The sequence below is a fragment of the Hippoglossus stenolepis genome, chromosome 2 (genome assembly GCF_022539355.2).
Source record: "Hippoglossus stenolepis isolate QCI-W04-F060 chromosome 2, HSTE1.2, whole genome shotgun sequence".
Taxonomy (NCBI): Eukaryota; Metazoa; Chordata; class Actinopteri; order Pleuronectiformes; family Pleuronectidae; genus Hippoglossus; species Hippoglossus stenolepis.
In genome coordinates this window covers 23,868,139-23,890,694 of record NC_061484.1, presented here as the reverse complement: position 1 = coordinate 23,890,694, position 22,556 = coordinate 23,868,139, and the positions used below count along the sequence as shown (strand labels likewise).

The following is a 22,556-nucleotide window of genomic DNA, read 5'->3' as shown; positions in this document are numbered from 1 at the left end:
GTTTTCACAAGGCAACTGTTGGGCATTGACAGAGGTTTGTGCTCTAATGAGTTCCATTCGAGTTTATGTCCTCATGTCTTGTTAAATCTTGGGATTAAAGTAAAATTTTTTAGGTTTTACTGATGCTGCAGAATTTAAATAAATGACCTTGTTAAAAATCTGAGGGTCGTCCAGGTGCTACAACACACAGACAGTTAATTGAAGACCCTGCGACCCTCGAGGGATAAGTGGTATAGATAATGGATGGATGAAAATTAAATTTAATAGAGAAAACGGTACATATGCTCTGCTAATGTCTTGCTCAGGAAACTTGTTATTACATTAAAACAAACCTTTAAGAGTCTTGACCTCTGCATGTGACTTTCTCTTGTGACCAGTGAAATCCACATCGAAACAACCCGCATAACATTATATTAGAAAGGTTCATAAAAAGGTAAAAATTAGAGGAAGGTCAACTAAACACAGTTTTCTTGTTTCTTTTTAAACAGTCCTGCATTCGAAACCTTTGTGTATCTGAGTTCTAATCAGACTCGCGCTCACGTGGACTTTTCCTGACATAACCTTGCACTAAAAACCGATGGAAAGTTTCCAGCACCGTGAAGTTCCTTCGCAATCTTCAGACATCTCCTCCATCTAAAATCCGCCAGCTTCGATTTTGGCAGCGAGAGGAGTCATGGGTTCACTTTGCGTGCTTTGTGTGTGAGGATGCTTTTTAATCTGAGCCATTCCTCCTCTGATAAACTCTCCCATTCCCCCACTCACGCACTCGGGTGAACAATGGATCTTAGAACACATCAAATGATATTGTTGTGCAGATGACATAATGTGTTGGAATGTCATATTTAATTCGGAGGTGTTTATTAAATCTCTCTTCCTCCCTGCAGGGGGATGTTCCTCGACACCATCCTCCCGTCCAGAGATGAAAACGGCGTCCGGCCTGCTATCGGCCAGCGGACCAGGCTCAGTAAAGGAGACATTGCACAGGCAAGGAAGCTGTATAGATGTCCAGGTACTGATATATTTACTACCAGACCGCAGTGTGTGTGTGTGTGTGTGTGTGTGTCGGTGCGTGTGTGTGAGCTGCCATCACAGCTGAGAAACAAAAGATGACATCTGTTTATCTGCTCCCATCTTCGGCGTGAGACTGCATTCTCCGAGGCACAGCGGGGAGGTTAGGTCACTTATTTTTTCCACGTGACGCTGCCCGCTCAGGTTTCAGGTCTCAAACACACACACACACACACACACACACACACACACACACACACTTTTGCACGCACACTCTCTCCTCCCGTCAGTTCTTGTTCACGCCTGTGCTGTTCTGGCGTCGGCCTGGTCCCAGGCGAGCTGCCGTGACGTGATCTAGATCTGAGCTGTGCTGTGATGTTGCAAAAGGTTCACAATCGCAAATGCTGCCGTCCACACACACACACACACTCACACACACACACACACACACACACACACACATATTTCCATCCTCAAGACACTTATAGACTCTAGGTCATCGTGTATGTATGATGTTCGGTGCGTGAAAGAAATTCACTCCAAATCTTTGTTTTTTGTTTTCTTGTACATGAATTCAGTTAAAATAGCTTTTAATCTGAAAATATGTAATAATCAAAGGTGCGTGTGTTTATATATGTATCTATACGCTTATAGACTTATGTGTGTTCTTATATCTGATCTGTTTCTGATCCTGGTGAGACAACAACACTGTGTTAGTGTGTCTCAGCTGGAGATGGATGCAACGCCAACCTTATAAGGTCACATTTGAGTGATACCATATTCACTGACAGATGAACAGTGCCCCAGGGCATTGTGGGGGGAAAACAGCATGCATGATGGGATAGGAGAGGCGCATTTGGCTAACCTCCTTTTGAGAGGGAGCGACGGCGATAAACTCAAAATGAAGCAGAAATATTTTTAAAAAAAGGAAAAACAGCCGTTCCAGCTCTTCTATCTTTTATTTTTGTCTTCATTGCAGTGATTAAAAAAATGTGTCACTATTCTTCACTTGCAGTAAAAGAGGCTGCTGGGAATTTTATTTTTAAAGCTGCGATGGGGTGACGGGGGTCTATGACGGCCCTCGTGGTCGGACCTCACAAGATCTCTGATCCACACAGGAAGATAAACTCCTACGTGCAAAACTGAAAGAAACTAAAGACGACATGAAACATGCGTGTTTTTGTTTGGGAGGCCAATTTGAATTCCTTTACATTTCTAACAGTTTCCATATGGACGGATTGGGTAATGCAGACATGAGTGTTGGCACAGAAAAGAGTGTAGGAGGCCGTGGGGATGTTGTTCGGACAAATTGTCTGATGTCTACTTATTTTTTGGGGTAAATTGGCAGTAAAATAAAAAGTTTGTGCCGTTTGAGAATAATAATAGATGAGAGAGCCAAGTGTTCTTTAGTAACATGCACAGGACTCAGCTGCAAGGATTATACCCAACAGCAGGACTTACCACAAAAATGTAACTCCATCTGTGTGTGTGCGCGTGCGTGTGTGTGTGTGTGTGTGTGTTTTGCAGCATGCGGGGAAACGCTTCAAGAGTCAACGGGCAACTTCTCGTCTCCTGGTTACCCAAACGGATACCCTTCATACACGCACTGTGTGTGGAGAATATCTGTTACACCTGGAGAAAAGGTACACACACACACACACACACACACACACACACACACACACACACACACACACACACACACACACACACACACACACACACACACCAGTAAGCATCCTGCAGAGTAGTGCATGCATTGCCAGTAAAAAAAAAGTACATTGAATAAGTCCCATCACTTCAGGTACCGTCCTCTTCCTCTGGTCTGATTCCCGTCATCTGCTCTCTGATAGATTTGGACTTTGTTCATTATGTGTGTTGTTTCTTTTGCTCGTTCAGATCGTTCTGAACTTTACCACCATGGACCTGTATAAGAGCAGCCTGTGCTGGTATGACTACATCGAGGTCCGGGACGGATACTGGAGGAAAGCTCCGCTGCTCGGTGAGATCCAGAGGCAGGCAGCCATTCAAATGTCAATTTTTATGCACTTTCAGAATAAGTGGTGCAACATGAATTTGAATTATTAGAAGAATAAAAAGCTGTTTAATTGTTCATATGGGAATAGTTTTGAAGACAGTTTTATTAACAGCCTGACTAGTTTAAGTGCTACTTTTCTGATTTGCCTTCATTGTATTGCTAAAAATGCGTGTGTGTGTGTGTGTGTGTGTGTGTGTGTGTGTGTGTGTGTGTGTGTGTGTGTGTGTGTGTGTGTGTTTCACAGGCAGGTTCTGTGGAGATAAAGTTCCTGACGTCTTGATTTCCACCGACAGCAGAATGTGGATTGAGTTCCGCAGCAGCAGCAACTGGGTGGGAAAGGGCTTTGCTGCCGTTTATGAAGGTAACTCCCTTTTTCTAACTGATAAACATAAAGTATGTGAATCCACAGACTTCAAACTGACTGTGTTATGAAACCGGGAAGATCTCAATTTAGGCGACTGAGTGACTTTTGTGCATCGATTTCTTGGGATTTTCATTATTCATTGTGAAGCCAGCGTGTGTTTCAGGTGTTTTGGGGTCAGTGGAGTTACTGATAGCTCAGTGGAGTTACTGTCCCTCCGTCTCTTTCTGTGTCCCCCTGTCTCTTTCTGTCTCCCTCCGTCTTTCTGTCTGTCCCTCGTGTGCAGCGATCTGTGGGGGGGAGATCACCAAGGACTCGGGACAGATTCAGTCGCCCAACTACCCCGATGACTACAGACCGTCCAAAGAGTGTGTGTGGAGGATCACTGTGGCCGAGGGCTACAACGTCGGGCTCAGCTTCCAGGCCTTCGAGGTGACTCACTCCCTCCCTGCGTGCATGTGTGCGCTCATGTTTGTGTGTGTTTGTGTGTGTGTGTGTGTGTGTGTGTGTGTGTGTGTGTGTGTGTGTGTGTGTGTGTGTGTGTGTGTGTGTGTGTGTGTGCTTAGGAATGTCTGGGTCAAATTTCATGCTTGTATAACTGCTAAGAAGTTAATAAAGTGGTGGTGTGTGTATGTGTGCGTGCATGGATGTGTGTGTGTGTGTGTGTGTGTGTGTGTGGTGTGTGTGGGGTGTGTGTGTGTGTGTGTGTGTGCCAGTGTACAGAGACACAGATCAGGCAGTTGAGGATTAGCTCTGTAGTTGTTACGCTGTAAAAATGTCAGCGTACTAAATGACTCAGTGTGTTGCCAACCTGACGTCACACATCAGAACATTCAGCTTCTCATTGCAGCTCAAATCAACCTCTTATCATCTGCACCATTCTATCCTTCTATTATAAAACAAGATAAGATAAGAAGCATAGTACACAAAATATCAGTACGCTATATATCTGACACTATATAAAGATGTGTGTATACTATAAATACTGTAGGTATAAATTCACAATAGTACACAATATGATTGTATCACTCACTGCGTGCTCCTGCAGATCGAGAGGCACGACAGCTGCGCGTACGACTACCTGGAGGTTCGGGACGGCCCCCTGGAGACCAGCCCCCTGATAGGTCGCTTCTGCGGCTACGACAAACCCGAGGACGTGCGCTCCACGTCCCACACGCTCTGGATGAAGTTCGTCTCAGACGGGACGGTCAATAAGGCCGGCTTTGCTGCTAACTTTTTCAAAGGTGTGTGTGTGTGTGTGTGTGTGTGTAATGGAGAGAGGCTGAGTGTGTGTTGATTGTGTTTTGGACCGAAGCGTTCCTCATGTGTGTGAAAATGTGCTCTGACGTGTGTGTTTTCCAGAGGAGGATGAGTGTTCCAAGCCAGACAATGGCGGTTGTGAACAGAGGTGTGTAAACACTCTCGGCAGCTTCAAGTGCGCCTGTGACCCCGGCTATGAACTGGCTCCTGACAAGAAGAGCTGTGAAGGTAACAGTGTGTGTGTGTGTGTGTGTGTGTGTGTGTGTGTGTGTGTGTGTGTGTGTGTGTGTGTGTGTGTGTGTGTGTGTGTGTGTGTGTGTGTGTGTGTGTGTGTGTGTGTGTGTGTGTGTGTGTGGTATGCTGAACTCAGGGTTGCATGTGCATTCCTTTGCCTCTGTGTGTTTCTGGAGGATATGAGTGTAACCCATCAGAATAAAAAAAAAAACATCCCACCAGCCTCCATCAACAGGAAAAAACACATGCGTCGTTGTTCCACTGCCACAAACGCTGTGAAGCTCCTTTAATCCCACAGAGTCGATGAAGTGCCTGTAACGAGCCACATACTGAAACAACCGAACCACGTCTGAGGCCGAGAGCGAAAAAAACGCTGCAAGGGACATGTCCAAATTGTGGCTTTGCTGTATTTGCTTTAAAGAGCAGTTGTTACTTTGGCTTGTGCACTGAATTAACATGTGGGAACAATATCAACCTACACTTTAGGTTGAGAGCTGACGCTGATCATAGCATAGACAGTAAATAAAGATGGACGACGTTTCTCCACTTCCTCCCACTGTCCAGAAAAGAAGCTAAAATACCCGGGGTACAAACGCATGTCTGTGCAGTAGCGAGGGAGCCATTGTTTCACCTCGTTTATATAGCATCCAATAACTGAATGGCTTGTGTGTGTTTGCAGCGGCGTGTGGCGGCCTTCTCTCGAAGCTCAACGGCACCATCAGCACCCCCGGTTGGCCTAAGGAGTATCCACCCAACAAGAACTGCGTGTGGCAGGTGATCGCTCCCAACCAGTACCGCATCTCCATGCAGTTTGAGGCCTTCGAGCTGGAGGGAAACGAGGTGAGCGTGTGACGCGTCAATTCAAAGTAAATCGGAGGTGCTGAGGGTGGGTTGTGTTACCGACGCCTGTGATTTGTGTGTTCAGGTGTGTAAATACGACTACGTGGAGGTGCGGAGCGGCCTCTCCTCCGACTCGAAGCTGCACGGGAAATACTGCGGCACCGAGGTCCCCGAGGTCATCACCTCTCAATACAACAACATGCGGATTGAGTTCAAGTCGGACAACACGGTGTCCAAGAAAGGATTCAAGGCCCACTTCTTCTCAGGTGAGACGAGTCTGTGTGTGTGTGTGTGTGTGTGTGTGTGTGTGTGTGTGTGTGTGTGTGTGTGTGTGTGTGTGTGTGTGTGTGTGTGTGTGTGTGTGTGTGTGTGTGTGTGTGTGTGCAGACAGGGGAAAAGCTGCTGCAGGAACAGTTATTATCTGGACCAGCTGCTGCCATACACACTATAAACTTTTTTAAAGTGAAGAGAGAGTTAAACATTTAAGGTGGAGTCGGACTCATACAAGAACAGGTGAAGATAAGAGATGATATTTCTTATAACATTATTCTGAGGTGTAATTCGCCCACAGGGCCTTAGAGTCGTTCTCTCACTGAATCTTGTTCCTACACGTTGACATCATTTCTAATCCACCCGCCAAAAAACACTTATATTTGACAATTCAGCGAAACGCCCCAGTTATGGCTTCACTTCTAGGCGTTATCATGACGTCCATCTTTATTCACAGTCAGTGGTTTAACCCCTGAGGTTTAGGCAAACAGGAAAACTGGCTGAGGTAGAATTCATCAGAGGCCTTTACTACATTTCATGTCAGATTTGCTGTGTGTTTGTTTGTTTGTTTGTTTGTTTGCATTTATGTAAGTGTCCATATACATGTGCATATGTCTGTGTCCATACTGTATCAGTTGTTTTGCTTGTCTACGTGCGCTGTGTCTGTCTGTCTGTCTGTCTGTCTGTCTGTCTGTCTGTCTGTCTGTCTGTCTGTCTGTCTGTCTGTCTGTCTGTCTGTCTGTCTGTCTGTCTGTCTGTCTGTCTGTCTGTCTGTCTGTCTGTCTGTCTGTCTGTCTGTCTGTCTGTCTGTCTGTCTGTCTGTCTGTCTGTCTGTCTTGTGTCTCCGTCTGCCTGTCCGTCTGTCTGTCTGTCTGTCTGTCTGTCTGTCTGTCTGTCTGTCTGTCTGTCTGTCTGTCTGTCTGTCCGTCTTGTGTCTCTGTCTGTCTGTCTGTCTGTCTGTCCGTCCGTCCGTCTGTCTGTCTGTCTGTCTGTCCGTCCGTCTGTCTGTCTGTCTGTCTGTCTGTCTGTCTGTCTGTCTGTCTGTCTGTCTGTCTGTCTGTCTGTCTGTCTGTCTGTCTGTCCGTCTGTCTGTCTGTCTGTCTGTCTCGTCTGTCTGTCTGTCTGTCTGTCTGTCTGTCTGTCTGTCTGTGTGTCTGTCTGTGTGTCTGTCTGTCTGTCTGTCTGTCTGTCTGTCTGTCTGTCTGTCTGTCTGTGTGTCTGTCTGTCTGTCTGTCTGTCTGTCTGTGTGTCTGTCTGTCTGTCTGTCTGTCTGTCTGTGTGTCTGTCTGTCTGTCTGTCTGTCTGTCTGTCTGTCTGTCTGTCTGTCTGTCTGTCTGTCTGTGTGTCTGTCTGTCTGTCTGTCTGTCTGTCTGTCTGTCTGTCTGTCTGTCTGTCCGTCTGTCTGTCTGTCTGTCTGTCTGTCTGTCTGTCTGTGTGTCTGTCTGTCTGTCTGTCTGTCTGTCTGTCTGTCTGTCTGTCTGTCTCCTCCTTCACCCACCCTGCGCTCCGCCCTCTCTCCTTCAGACAGACTGGCTCAGTGTCAGGAGCGTATGTTTCTGTTTGAGTCGTGCCAGGACATAAAGCGCGGCCGCTCTCCCGCTCGCGGCCGCATCAACAACAAGCTGGCGACCTCATCGAGGGTCAGAGGTAACGTGACCTCGCTATCGGCGCTTCTGATTGGCTCAGGTCTATCATAATATTTGGGGGAATGGATGGATCCAACCTCAATGGTGCGGATCGTTGTTTAATCCATTCTCCTTCAGAGGGAAAACGTGCTGTGTCCCGATTCCACGCTGGGTGCTGTTGCAGCTCTGTATCAACAAGGTTGGACGATAATAAATGAGACTGACCACACACACTGCGGCACGCTGGCCTTGTGAGCTTTCACACACAGATGATGTGTTTTTCGCACAGGACCTAAGGAGATTGCAGCGTTGAGCGAAGTTGTTTTGATGACGCTCACGAAAACTGCAAGCTAGAAGAATTAAGGCCGAGCAGTCAGGCCCATTTTAAACAGGCACTGTGCTCGTACAAGAAAAATACAAAAGAGAAATCGTACATCACCTGTATGAACAGCGTGGATCAACGTTATTAGGACATAGGCCGAGCGTAAATGTTGTAAAACGTCCACCATCGACATCTTCAAGCCCGACCACGATATAAAATCATCACAATCGTCCTTACTTGAAAGAAAAATACTATTTTTGTGATGCTTCAGAAACTATTTGTTTTCGGCTGTAAGAAGCTTTTCTCTTGTGCATTGCATTGTATTGACAGGATAGTAAGAAAGGAATTGGGAGAGACACGCAGCAAACGTAGTGTGGATATTATATCATTTAATTTAGAACAATTAGTACATGGAGTGGAATTTGGACACAGCTTTGATTTCCCTACTAAAAACACAACAAATGTCTCCATCTCGTCGCAACAGGGATGAATTTGTTGGATGTCGACGTCGGACAATAACACTTTTTTTAAGAAGCTGTCCTGAAGAGAAGATCTAGTTTTCGGCTTCTCTCTGCTGAAACTGATCAGCTCGGACAACTTCACCTCGACTATTCGGCTACTTCGTCCTGCATCAGAGGAAGTAGAGCAACTGTCAAAATCCCTCTACCTGCAAAAACTTCTCACTCAGACACAGATAACGTGTTTCTGTCTTTACAGTAAAAGTCGAGTGACTCAGCTATTGCCAGAAACTTCCGGGGGAAAGCTTTTGGTTGGTGACAAGCCAACAGCTTTGGGGAGGTCCCTTCAGCCTCCCACATACTACTAATCCATGTGTGTGTGAGTCTGTGTGTGTGTGTGTGTATGCGTGCACGTGGATTGTGTGCGCTTGACCTGAAGAAAGCTTCAATGAATACTGCGTAGCATCAACCGCAAAGCTTCTTAGCCTGTGATAGGGTGAGACTGAGCCCACAATAGCACTGTAATACCACATCAGACACAGACACACACACACACACACACACACACACACACACACACACACACACACACACACACACACACACACACACACACACACACACACACACACACACACAGAAGGATTTAGTGGTTTCATTAAAAGCAGATCTTGTTTGATTCTCAAGCTCTTGACTTGAGGTGAGACTCGGCGTCTGTGTCTAATCTCACATCTCTTTATAGGAATCTATCCCGCGCTCACACACTCACACACACACACACACACACACTCCTCAGTCTTCCTGTGTGGTCATGTGTCCATCTCCTCTGTCCTTTAAACCGTCACCGTTGTAAAAAACGTGGCGGTCCCACACAGAGAGGAGTCTGTCCGGCTCCTTCCACCTCCACCCGGTGAGCCGCTCTGTTTCCCCCAGTGTTCGGGCCTCACCATAAGGCTTTGTCGTCACCCAGCCGTCCTGAGGAGGAGCCATGTGGTCGGGAAGAAAAGTCACAAACCAGAGGATGAGGGGGAGAAAATGAGGGAGAAGCGAGAAAACATCTTTTGTTGTCTACATAACTCAATCAATCATCTTATAGTCATGCTTTGGTCAATCTCCCAAAAGAAGCAACTCTGCAGAGATATGATTGTTGAATGTTGATCTTCAATGAGCTGGTCCAGGACATGTGCTATGTCAGATAGATAGCGTGCAATGTCATTTTAAAGTCCTCCTCTGGTAATAATCAAGATTTTAAACATGTCAACATGCCCCCTTGTTCCTTTTCTACGATAAAAGACATATTTTGAGCCTCAAGGCGAATATTTCATCCCACATTCGTGACACGAGGTTGATGGGATCAAATGTGAAGCTCTCCTCAGGATTCTGAAGCTTCGTCTGCAGGTTTTGGCAGCGTGAACACATCGGACTGATTTAGAGATGATCTGAAAACAGCTGATCTGAAAACAGCTGTTAGTGTCACAGCCAAAGTTTTTAGCCACAGAGCAGCCACGACCCTGAGGAGCAGCCCGGAGACAGGGATGCAGGCCAACTGAACCAGAAACACACACATTAACTTAAATCTTCGTTAAGCTGTCTTTTGTCTTTCTGAATTGTTTCACTGCACATGAATGCTAGTGTTTCACAGTTTGAGGTAATTTCTATCATCAGACCTTCTTTTTCCTGCAGCCCGTCTTTTAGAAAAGCTTCAGATGTTGGCATGGTAACAATGTGAGCTGCAGACGGTGTTTTAAAGCTGGGATGGTTCCGCGTTCGCCACCATCTCCTCAGGCTTTAAATCTCAGACCTGTAAACAAAAACTTCAACTTGACACATGACTTCAGTTCTGTGTGAACATGTTAGTTTAAACTAGAGCTCAAGCTTTTTACAGGTTTGACAAAAGTCAGTCAATACGATTATATTCTTTTTATTTTATAGTTTTTTTATCTATAATTTTCATCTACTTACAATAAGGTTTATGGTTTATAAATTGTAAAATATCAATCCTGTCTTTATCGTAAGGGTTTGATAAATATTTTTTTTTCAATTAATGTATTTGATATGCATCAGCTCTAATGGACTTTGTTGGAAATTTCAAAACTTATAAAACTTTATGGTTCAACTGTAGAATATCAAGTCAAAATGTCATTTCTTTGTCATGACAGTTTGATAACCACATCTTGGGAATCATTGACTATTATTTTTAATTTAAATATAGCGATATTGGAATCATTATTGGCTCCCAAACATCGGTTGAGCTCTAGTTAAGACTCCTGTTTGTTTCTGTTCATCACGTTTATCTCTGTTTGTTGCTGCCTCCTTCCTTCACTTATCTTTGCTTTCTCCTCCCTGTCCTTAATGTCTCCACTCCCTCCACTCCCCCCCCGCCTGACCTCCTGCCTCTGTCTCTTTGCTGTTTCCACATGAGTGACGTGTTGCATGTGTGTCTCTCACAGACAAGGATGAGTGCAGCAAGGACAACGGCGGCTGCCAGCACGAGTGCATCAACACAGTGGGCTCGTACGTTTGTCAGTGTCGCCACGGCTTTGTGCTGCATGAGAACAAACATGACTGTAAGGAAGGTGGGTTCCACGTACACTCACATCCGCACTGGCACAAAAACACTGGGACGCACATGCACGTCTTCACACATCCACACAAGCACGCGGACATTCACGAGAACGGCCATCGTCCATCGTACGGTCCCTACTCTGTCCAGCCACATCAGCGTCCCCATGACAACAGGATGGCCCTCCCCATTTGAGTGGTTTGTACATACGTGTATTTCCACAGTTTGAACCTGTGCACAGAGCTGGAGGCTTGAGGCTTTGGACGCAAGTCACAAAATGTCTGATACTTGACTTTGACTCGACTGATGTGGGACTTGAACTTTGAGATCGGACCGGATGTAGATTTGATTGATTTTGAGACTTGAAAGCAAAATGCTGGCAAGTCGTCAGCGTATATCTTAATTTTTGACTCCTCAACAGTCCCTTTAAATTCAATAGAGCTGCACAAAAGTTCACAAGCTCATAGATATCCGTTCCCTAAATATGCTTGTTTTTTTCCCATCAAGATCCATAAATGATTCCCCGGGAAAAAGGTGAAAACAAGTTTTAAAAAATTCCTGGATTTGCCCCAGGACCCGGATCTGCACCAAAATGTAATGGGTTCTTTCCCTCACCGTATCCTTTCGCCAAGTGTGGTGGAAATACGTTCTGTCGTTTTTGCGTAATTCAGTTGACAAACAAAAGGGACAGGAGTGAAAACATAAAAAAATGATTTAAACCTGACATATGACTACGACTTGACTGTTGTTCGACTTCGACTTGTAGATGTGATTCAAGTCGATACGTGAAAGCAAAACCATTCAAATCTCAAGTTTTGACTTTTGAAGTTTTTAAAATCAGACAGGCCTTGCAACATATTCATCATTAGACCCATATGCAATAACATCGTTAAACAACGCTCCTGCTGAAACATATCCTTCCTCCGGGGGCCGTAGAGGCACTCATTGGCTGCCCCATGCTGGTCAGTGGTGGTTTCCAGCACGGAGGTTTGAAACCAGCGCGTTACAAGACCCGACTCTTCCCTCTGAACCACTTAACTCTCACATCACTCGTGGTTTGACTCGAACTCGCTTCAAAAGACAAACAGCTCTGGTTGTAAGTCACCAGCACTGCGCTCGCTGTGACGGGGGAAAGGTCTTCGTCAGACAGTAAACATTATTTATTAAAAGCCATTAACACATTACCATGTTCACACACACACACACACACACACACATGAAATATTATACTTAGGTCTTTGAAGTTGAACTTTTGAACATTTACTCACACACACACACACACACACACACACACACACACACACACACACACACACACACACACACACACACACACACACACACACCACACTAAAGGCTGCTCATAAAAACACTCAAGTTTCCAACATCTGGGAGCCCGAAGGTTTCACATGTCGCTCCGTCTTCCTGTGTGTGGTTTGTGTGTCTGTGTGTGTGCGTGTGTGTGACCCAGTGAGTTTACAGAATCATGCAAATCCATCCTCCCATCACACAGCTGTGTGTGGTTATGTACATACATACTGTGTGTGAGTGCCTCTGTGTGTGTACTGTAGTTTCAACACGAGGAGAGACTGACATGTGTTATTAAGTGATACTTGGCAGAGGTGTGTAACATCTCGTGTGTGTGTGTGTGTGTGTGTGTGTGTGTGTGTGTTGTGTGTAAAGAAAAACGTATAAAATCACTGTGGTCGGAAAGATCCAGTTGTTTCCTTTTCATGAAATGTTAAAGTTGATGAATGAACTGTTAAATTGTGACATCCTTCCACTTCCTGTTACTGACACTCACTCGATATTGTGAAGAGAAGTTTACTTGTGGTGCTTTGTCAGACTAGAGTTTGAATTTAATGTCAGAGCTCAGTTACTTTTTTTTTAACCGTGTGTCTTTTTAAAGTCTCAGTAGTTTGTGATGAATGACTCTGTGACATTCTCCTTCACATTCATACGTTTGTTCTTGTAAATCCATCTCACTCTGTACGTGGGTCCGGTTTGTCTGACTCCAAATAAAAAGTGTGGCTCTGGAACACATCTTGTTGTCTTGTAAATGCCTCCCATCACCTCACTGGGCCACCTCATTCATCTCACACCACACATCCAGACTGGTGCACATGTTCCGTCTCTGTCTTGAACGCTCCTGCATATTAGCATCTGACAACAACTCCTGAGGAGGAGAGTTAGCAGGAGTCTTATAGAGCGTTCCATTACACCTCGGAATGACGTCAGCCCCGAATTACCTGAGTTGATGGCGTTCCAGTTGCACAGGAACAATGTTTACGTTATCCGGCTCGCCATTGTTAGTAAAACCAGTTCATAACAAACGAATAATACACAGTAATTGGACAGTACTATGTGTACGAGAAATGTAACAGTAGTCCTACTAAACAGTAAAAACTACATGTTTCACGACTGTTTCAACTTCCGAGTGGGAGTTCTGAAGTCTGTGCAGTAGCGATTGTGCTGCAGTATCAAGGTCCCACCGATACACGCGCTCAGCCAGTCATGACCTTGTTTTTAAAACCCAAACTTACCGAAGAAAAATTGCACTTGGCCACGACAGAAAAAAGTTAGTTTGGTCCATGTTCCAGCCATTAACATGGAGGAGGCGGGATTTATGATCTGTACTGCAGCCAGGCACCAGGGGGCGATCGAGACACTTTGGCTTCACTATTGTGCAGCCGTCATGTCGTCCATCTCTATTTATAGTCTTTGTCCACACCTCTGTATGGAACTGATTATGATGAAGTTAATTTAATTTTAGACAGAACCAAATCCTAAATTCACTCCGGCTGCAGTTTGTGGTGTTTGCAGCACATATTGTGTTTGAGGGAAGAGTTAAAAACAACTTTTGTTGCTCTATAATTGGTGAATATTATAGATTGTTGCTTCTACTAATGCAGGAAGCTTTCAAAGTTTGCATAACGTTCAATAAAAAGGCATGAAACTCTATTGAAACAGTTTATTTTGGGACTTGCTGACGTATACATGAATTATGAATAATGAGTTATTCTGTTTCTGTGACTAATTATAATGAAAAAAACACGTTGGAAATGGAGAAATTGAACATTTCTATCTATTTTTTATTTCTTTGTGCACAATGTTGGCACCAAACGACCTCACAGCAGCAGAGTCTTCGTGCAAAGTGTGCGTGCGTGTGAAATTCATACTGAACCCGTCACCAGGATGTGTTTCTTTGAGATCTCCTCTCTCTGGTTGGGTTCTCTCGTTTCTCTCCTTCCTGTTCCCTTTCCATTTCCTCTGACCTTTTCCTGTGCAGCCACGATTTTAACTTCCCCTCCGTGTGTGTGTGCTTGTGTGTCTCTGCGTGTGTGTGTGTGTCCAGCTGAGTGTGAGCATAAGATCCACAGCCCCAGTGGGACCCTGAGCAGCCCCAACTGGCCAGACAAGTATCCCAGCCGCAAGGAGTGCACCTGGGACATCACGGCCACGCCGGGCCACCGAGTCAAGATCGTGAGTTTGACTCAAATGATGCATCCACTGAGTTTTTCTGTCTCCCTGTGTAGAACCTTTTGGCATCTCTCTCCCTCGTAGCAATGCATTATTCTGTCTGTGGGGTCACATTGTATTAAAAAGCTTCAGGCTGCCACAGTGATCGCTCTTTCCCATGTTCTACATATGAAACCCAAATGTGAATGGGGACGGGGGGACGGGGGACGGGGGCGGACGTGCGTGTTCATATATTCGGGTTAACTACAAGCGTGTGCTGCTCATGCATTAGTAAGAGGCCTTGGGCAATGGCCATCTGTGTCTTTATGTGTGTGTGTGTGTGGGAAGGCTGCACACACACATACACACGGGTACGTTTGTATGTGTGTAAGCATTTATATGATGACACAAATCGTTGTCTGCTCATTTTCTGATTCATCTTTTAATCCAAACCAGAAACAGTTGGAATTAAGGTTCAAAGAAGAGTTTTGAGTCTCATAGAGAAACTCAGGCGAGGAGGTTTGTGTTTCAAACCATAAAACCATATTTCCATGAAAGTTGGTGGAAGGATGTGAGTCAGGGAAGAACCCCGGGATTTTTATTTTCACTTTCTTTATCGTCGTGAGATCGGCTGTTTTTCAACATCTTCCTTTGATTCTCAGAGAATTATCCGTGAATCTTAATAAAAGAAATCACAGGTTATATTTAATTTTTCCTAACTCTGTAAGGGGTACTTGAAAGGCATTATATAAATCACAGTTATACTAATAATAATAACTTTGATTTATATAATGCCTTTCAAGATACCATACATACATAATAATAATACCAATAAGCACCATGTGGTCACTCCTCTTTTGATTGTGACTATATATGTGAGTTATACACACATTTGGAAATGTGTACTTTGTGTGTGTGTGTGTGTTTAGATTAGTGTGAGTCTCTATATCCTCAGTAATGACATCACAAGTTTAATACCAGTAATCTGAACGTAGCCTCGAAGGTCATTCTGTTATTGCTTCCTAACTCTGTGACACACACACACACACACACACACACACACACACACACACACACACACACACACACACACACACACACACACAGATCCAAAACCAGTCTCACCTCAGCCACACTCACAAAACATCTGGAAACCAGCATCCTCACCTCTGCCCACCCTCACTCTCCTGTCTCCTTCCGTCTGGGTTGTATAAATAGTGCGTTGTGTTGGTTTGTGTTGAATTGTGTGTTGGTTTGCGTTGGCGTGACAGAGTTCGGCTCAGGTAACAGTCACAGGGGTGAGTGAGTGTGTGTGTGTGTGAGTGTGTGTGTGTGTGGGAGAGAGGCCTGCGAGGTGCGATGACTCAGCTCCCGGTGACTTGATGAGATTATGAATCGTGACACTTTGTACAAACCGTGTCAGTGTGTAAAGTCCAGGCGGGGGAGGGGGGGTTCTCCTCTGATGTATTTAAAGACATGAGCTGGAAACATATTTCTATTTTTTAAACAACTATCGAACCAAGTCAATGTAAATTGTTCCAATGCTGAGAGAAAAACTGGAATTTGCACGAAATTGACTTTAAATGAAGAATTAGTGATGATGGTGGAAATTAACTTTTTCTACCTCATTACCATTTCTACACTAATTTATAACGACATGTGAATGTTAGGTGTGTGTGTGTGTGTGTGTGTGTGTGTGTGTGTCCTCGTTTTAAAGGGTCAGTTCACACAAAATACAAAATAAAGGACACTCATCAGGAGAATTCTGCTGTCATGTCAGAGTAAGAGATTAAAACAGTAGGAAACCAACTCTGGACGATTCACAGACCCTTAAACTCAAAGGTTTCTACTGGATCGTCTCTCTCTACCAGAGACACGACGAGACTGATGGGACGTTCTTGTCTCAGCGCTCCCTCTCACGTCTCACCCCTGTCCGTCTCTACAGAGCTTCAGTGAGTTCGAGATCGAGCAGCATCAGGAGTGTGCGTACGACCACCTGGAGGCCTTCGACGGGGACACCGACACGGCCGCCATCTTGGGCCGGCTGTGCGGCAGCAAGGTCCCGGAGCCGCTGGTCTCCACCGGGAACAAGATGTACCTGCGCTTCATCTCTGACGCCTCAGTGCAACGCAAGGGCTTCCAAGCTACACACTCCACAGGTGTGTGTGTGTGTGTGTGTGAAGATTGTGTACATTGTTGTTCACGTTAAATGACTTTGTGTAGTTGTGTGTGTGTGTGTGAGTTTTTGTGTCATGAAGTTGGATTTGCTCCAGTTTGACTAGATTTGCAGGAGCAATACTTCCCTCTGGTGGTGATGGGCAGCAAACACATGATGGAAACACATGAAGTCTGATTGTTTCAGGTCACATTTTTTGCATAACTTGCAAAAACTGTTCAACTCCTCCCAGATACAGAGAAATTAATGATTAACGCATGGAACACGTCACTGGGCTGCCAGACTGTCGCCACTACTGCCTGTGTTTATTTGATTTTATATTTCTTATATCTCGAGTCTTGTATTTTATGTTTTACTCTTGCAACATCATTTCACAGGCTGTGTTTGTCTAATGCACAACTTTGTATGGCTTCAGTTATTTATCTTTAAATCTGTATTTATATTTGGCTTCAATACTCTGCCTCAGTTACATGTGTTACATGTTACAGTTACATGTGTCTTTCAATCACCTTGTACTTAAAATATTTGTATTGTCAATGTCTCCATCAGCACATATTTCTTCACAGTGACAGCTTCGTAGTAGTTCTGGTGGCGAGACTTTCATCTCACTGCAGTGAACTTATTCTTATTTCATTTTGACCTTTTATTATTCTTATTCTCTTGTGTTTGACTGTTTTGTTTGATACTGGAAGCCTACATTTCCCTGGGGATCAATAAATGAGTATATATCTATCTATTTATCTATCTATCTATATATCTAACAACCCTTTCCCCCCCCGTCTGTCTGTGTGCAGAGTGCGGAGGTCGTCTGAAAGCAGACGCCCGTCAGAAGAACCTCTACTCCCACTCCCAGTTCGGAGACAACAATTACCCCGGTCACACCGACTGCGAGTGGCTGCTGACGGCAGAGCAGGGCTACGGCATCGAGCTCAGCTTCATCACCTTCGAGGTAGAGGAGGAGGCCGACTGTGGGTATGACTACATCGAGCTGTACAACGGGTACGACGCCAACTCCCATCGACTCGGACGCTTCTGTGGCTCAGGGGTAAGAATCCATCACTTCCCTCAGGGCGGAATCTTTAACATATGCAAAGAGCCAGAGTGTATTCTTTGTTTTAGATCTTTAAATTCAATAATATTAATAATAAAAACCTTATCATAACGCTTTTCAAAACAATGACAAATGCATTTAAAACAGTTAAAATGTCAAGTAATCATTAATCAAAATGAGTCAAATTAAAGAAATACACAATTAAAGTGTATACAAATACAATAGTATACACACAGGGTGTATGCTAAACATCTTTTCTGACCATTGTCGAATGCATGACGTGCAGTTTTAGCTTCTTGGATGTATTTCTGTGTATTTCAGTTTCCCATCATTTACATTCTGTATGAAAATCTGTTTGCAGACTTCTAAAACATTTGGCTCATATTATTTAATATTTTTCACATTTCCTGTAAAACACAAAAACAGTAATAACGTGATTCCACTAATAAGCCTGATGTGTCTTATTTCTCTGTGTGATCGAGCTTCTTTGTTCCAAACACAGTCATGATCCTCACTGCACTGGTTGATATGTTCCGTCTTATATGAAAAAGACTGTAGCTCAGTTTCCGTCCCATGCACACACACACACACACACACACACACACACACACACACACACACACACACACACACACACACACACACACGTCAGATATTAAATTGGGGCAATAAAAGAGCGTCTTGCCGCAGACTGGGTGGAGAAGTTGGTCGTTGTTGGTTCTTGGTCTTTTCATGGTATCCGTGACAATAAGGAAAATGTTGAATAACAGCAGCTTCACTTTTCAACTAAAAAATCTTGTTGTTAATCATTTTTCTCTACACGTTTAGATGTTGTTTGTTTCTTCCTGTCATTCCAGGCAACTGTTTGTTTCTCTCCATTTAAATTTGATATGAAAATCTAAACTGTTAAAAAGTTGTGTGAGTTTTTGTGTTTCCAAGGAATTTGAAACATTTAACATTTATAAACTTTATATTATTTGGGCGGCTGTGGATCAGGAGGCAGAGCGGGTCGTCCACTAACCAGATGGTCGGTGGTTCAATCCCCGGCTCCTCCATTCTGTGTGCCACAACATGATGTAAAAAACATTCTGCACATAGATGCACTGCGTGGACGTCAAAACTTTACCTTAAAGCCCTTTGAGTGCTATGTCTCCATATAAATACAGATTATTAACTGATATGTGTCCGTTACAGTGTGGGGGGTGTTTGAAATGCAGTGTAAATGAGACCTATGGAGCTTTATGACTCAGAAAAACATTCAATAAAAGACATATTGTGTATAACTGAAGCCCATCGGAACAGATTCAGTGCATTTCCATCGTCATAAAGTTTAATTTTGAAACGTACATTGTTTACATCCATGTTTATCGGCAGTCTTCTTCTTCTTCTTCCCTTTTTTTCTTCTTAGTTTTGAAGCGTTACCGCCGCCTGTAGATCGACTGACCGGTGTGAAATACTAGTGTCTTGTTTCTAACATGTAATGTGTGTGAAGTTACACGACTCAAGCAAATTCTAAAGTTCATAAAGTTATAATAAAGTGCTGATAACATTATGCATGGCTGAGTAGAGAATAAGGGCTGTTTTGGAAGGAGGGGAAATATTTTTCAAATATCTCAAACGCAGCAGAATGTTTTGCAGAATATCTTCCTGTGATGTCAAATGTAGAAAATGGGTTAAAACTGTGATGTGTGAACCTTCAAGTGTCCGAGAAACTGCTTCTCACGTCTCTCTCTCCTCCCGTCCTCAGCCCAGGGAGGGGATTTACTCGCCCGGGGACGCCATGCTGATCCGTTTCCACAGCGACGACACCATCAGCAAGAAGGGCTTCCACATCCGCTACACCAGCACCAAGTTCCAGGAGAGCCTCCACACCAGGAAGTGATGTCACACGGGGCCCGTGACCTCCTCTGACCTCTGCGCAGCCCCGCCACTGTTACCCTGACCTTCGCCATGGCAACGAGAAAAGTACAGCCTGTCCCCCCCTCTCTTCCGTGGACGTTTTTTTTTTTTTGTGGAGACGTGGACGTTTTGTGGGGAAGAAAAACAATACTTCCATGAACGTGTGTTTCCACCCGGGGGTGCGCGGCAGGTCATCGCAACAGGAAAACGCAAAACGATGATCAATACGAGTTTCTCCAAATGGGGGGGAAATGTGCTTTTCACGACTGCACATCAGGCGAACCTTTGTTCAGAGGGTCGCAGACAATCAGTTTGCTGAGATTCTCTTTGCACAACAGGAGACTACAAACACACACACACACACACACACACGCACACACACTAGATCCATATTCAGAGGTTTGAACTGCGGATGCTGAACCTGGAGTCTCCTCCGGCTCCTCGATCCTTGAACTGTGCGACGTACTGTGATCAGACTCATCAGCCTCAGTGACGGAAAAACAGATGTTTTTATTTTTTTGCCTTGGGAACTGGTCTCGTCGAACCCAGCTCAAAAAATGGCTGCAGATGATTTTACGTCATGTCTTATTGTATAAGCCTACTGTGTTTACTGTATGTGTGTGTGTGTGTCTGTGTGTGTGTGTGTGTCTGTGTGTGTGTGTGCAGAGAAAAGAACAAACAAAAAAGGCCGGGGTCCATCCTTTGCCCTTTTTATGCTTAAAGCTTAAAAAAAAACCCCAGACGACCGTCGTGCAACGGAAAAGAAACAAAAGATTAAAAAACTGTAAATGGAGACTTTCTAAGTGATCTGTGATGTTAACGGTGAGCCTTGCTTTGTGTCGTGTGTCCTGCTTTTTTTGATTTTTCATGGATGTTTTTCATGGATGTTTCCCTCGTCGACCCCAGTAACCATACGATTCTTAGTTTTTCAAGTGGATATATCGGAAAGGGAATATTTTTTCTCAGCTGTCTGACAGGAGTCTGATGGAAGAAGAGATTCCCGTGGTGCTAAAATAATACAAAAAAACACACTGACTGACTGAATGAAGGCTTTCCAATGGAGACGGCCACTGCACTGCACCAACAGCACTAGTCCTGTGGAACTACAACTTTGCCTTAGAACCAAACGTCTGCTGGCCGAGGCCGTGCTGCGTCAGCGGAGACTTTTCTCCAGGTTGTTCGGCAGCGTGTTTCATTTGTGTGAAGATCTTGAATGGTTTCATCGTGACAAATACAAAAATAAAAAAAGAGAAATACATGGGAAGTGTAGTGTGTGAGATAGTGTGTTTTAACGGTGCATGTGTGTTCATGTCATTTTTTTGTAGCTAATTTCAGACACACACACACACACACGTTGCTTACATGCACACAAATACACAAAAGTCATTTTTTTTCTTTGTGCATTTCCCACCTGGTATCTGAACGCACACTTCTCCCCTGTGTAAGCAAAAGTGTTGTAAAGTTAAAGGAGTGTCAGATGCATCGTCTCTGTGTTGACTTCATTATGTGTAAGTGTGTGTTGTAGGAGATCGTAGAGAAACAATGTGTGAATGTGTGTGTGTGTGTATGTGTGTGTGTGAGTTTGTGTGTGTGTGTAAGCTGCATGTTAATAAGTTGACTCATTCACTGCTGTACGTGCCAAGCTCCAGGTGACCCCTGACCCACTGTAGTTTTCTGTTTCATCATTCCACCTCTGTGTCTGTAGCTCAGAGACGCTGAGCAGACGTCCTCTGCATCAGTCAATAAAATACACACAGGTAAAAAAATAAACTGGAACCTGTGTCTTATGTTGTTTCTACATTTCATGTTGTGTTACGGGTTTAAATGAGAAAACACGAGTGTCCGCGGTTGGTCCGTGATTCAAATCCTGGCTTTTAAACACATTGATGAAACCTGGATTCAATTTCACAACACAGTAGTTCTTTGAGTCTATGAAGTGTTGAGGTGGCATCTGTAATATTTGTTCACCTGTATCAAGAAGAATTAAATAATAAAGTAATAAACGGTTATAAATTTAACATTTAGAAAAAAACTATAATATCATTCTTAATTTTTTCAATCATCAACTATTCCAAATAATGTTTCTGTTTTCATAGTTTAAAATAAAAAAATTAAATGGACTTGCAAGATACATTTTAATCATCAAACTTTTCACCCTCCTCAAAAAAGTTCTGGACCTTTTGATCCTGTCACATGATCTTCTTCAGCAGATGGAGTTTGCCTAAAGTTATTATGGATTTTAAAATGTTCTGCTTCTCCACGTTTTCTTAAAAAAAGGTTGATTTATTGTGAAATAATCCTTACCTCTGAAATGTATGTGCCACAAATTAAAAAACTAAACATTTATTAGCTTTCAGATGTTATGTTTTTGTTTTGTCATTGACATGTTTCTGTCATATTCCAGCTGACAGGTCATTTGTTTCCAGTTTTCACATAAAAGCTTCAACTTCGATGAGATACAGCTCTTTGCTCTTTGCTCTTTGTAATTTAAACACATTTGGTTTTAAAGCAGAATATTAAACACACAGATCAGCAGCAGGAGCAGCTCATGGTCTGACACCATGTGAACATCGTCCAATCAGATCTTCCAGAGTCATTATTTTATTATTTCATATAAAACCACACTTTTCTCACACTATTGTACCTTTTGACAGATTTTATGATAATTTTCTGATAAATTCAAGACTATCAAGATTTATTCTGTTTCAATCCCGGTTAATTAGAAGTAAAATCTCCACTGACAAATATTAAACTATATTATATCGCTTCTCATTTTTATCGTCTTGATCTGTTTTCTCTGATGTTGTCGAATTTGAAACTCAATGTGAACACAGACGACAAACCACTTACCTCTATAGGATCAGAGTGATGAGCTTCAGTTGTCACACACACACACACACACACACACATTCACAGGCCACGGTCATACCATCAGTTACCCACAAGAGGGCGCCACGTTTGCGCTTTTCAAAGGTCAGTGCTATGTACGAAG

The 22,556-nt window shown here is 43.8% G+C and overlaps 1 protein-coding gene across 1 annotated transcript in view; it reads left to right on the top strand.

The window, feature by feature from the left end:
- The window catches only part of tll1 (tolloid-like 1), a 44,085-nt gene extending 22,755 nt beyond the window's left edge, over window positions 1–21,330 (top strand). The window contains exons 9-22 of the mRNA XM_035181870.2: window positions 885–1,009; window positions 2,536–2,651; window positions 2,908–3,010; window positions 3,291–3,407; window positions 3,694–3,839; window positions 4,456–4,651; window positions 4,770–4,895; window positions 5,581–5,741; window positions 5,827–6,007; window positions 10,867–10,992; window positions 14,335–14,462; window positions 16,384–16,597; window positions 17,409–17,659; window positions 19,413–21,330. Coding sequence (XP_035037761.1) covers window positions 885–1,009; window positions 2,536–2,651; window positions 2,908–3,010; window positions 3,291–3,407; window positions 3,694–3,839; window positions 4,456–4,651; window positions 4,770–4,895; window positions 5,581–5,741; window positions 5,827–6,007; window positions 10,867–10,992; window positions 14,335–14,462; window positions 16,384–16,597; window positions 17,409–17,659; window positions 19,413–19,547 — 2,125 coding nt within the window. The 3' untranslated portion in view covers window positions 19,548–21,330. The remainder of the gene's footprint in view (window positions 1–884; window positions 1,010–2,535; window positions 2,652–2,907; window positions 3,011–3,290; window positions 3,408–3,693; window positions 3,840–4,455; window positions 4,652–4,769; window positions 4,896–5,580; window positions 5,742–5,826; window positions 6,008–10,866; window positions 10,993–14,334; window positions 14,463–16,383; window positions 16,598–17,408; window positions 17,660–19,412) is intronic.
- Window positions 21,331–22,556: the final 1,226 nt, after the last annotated feature.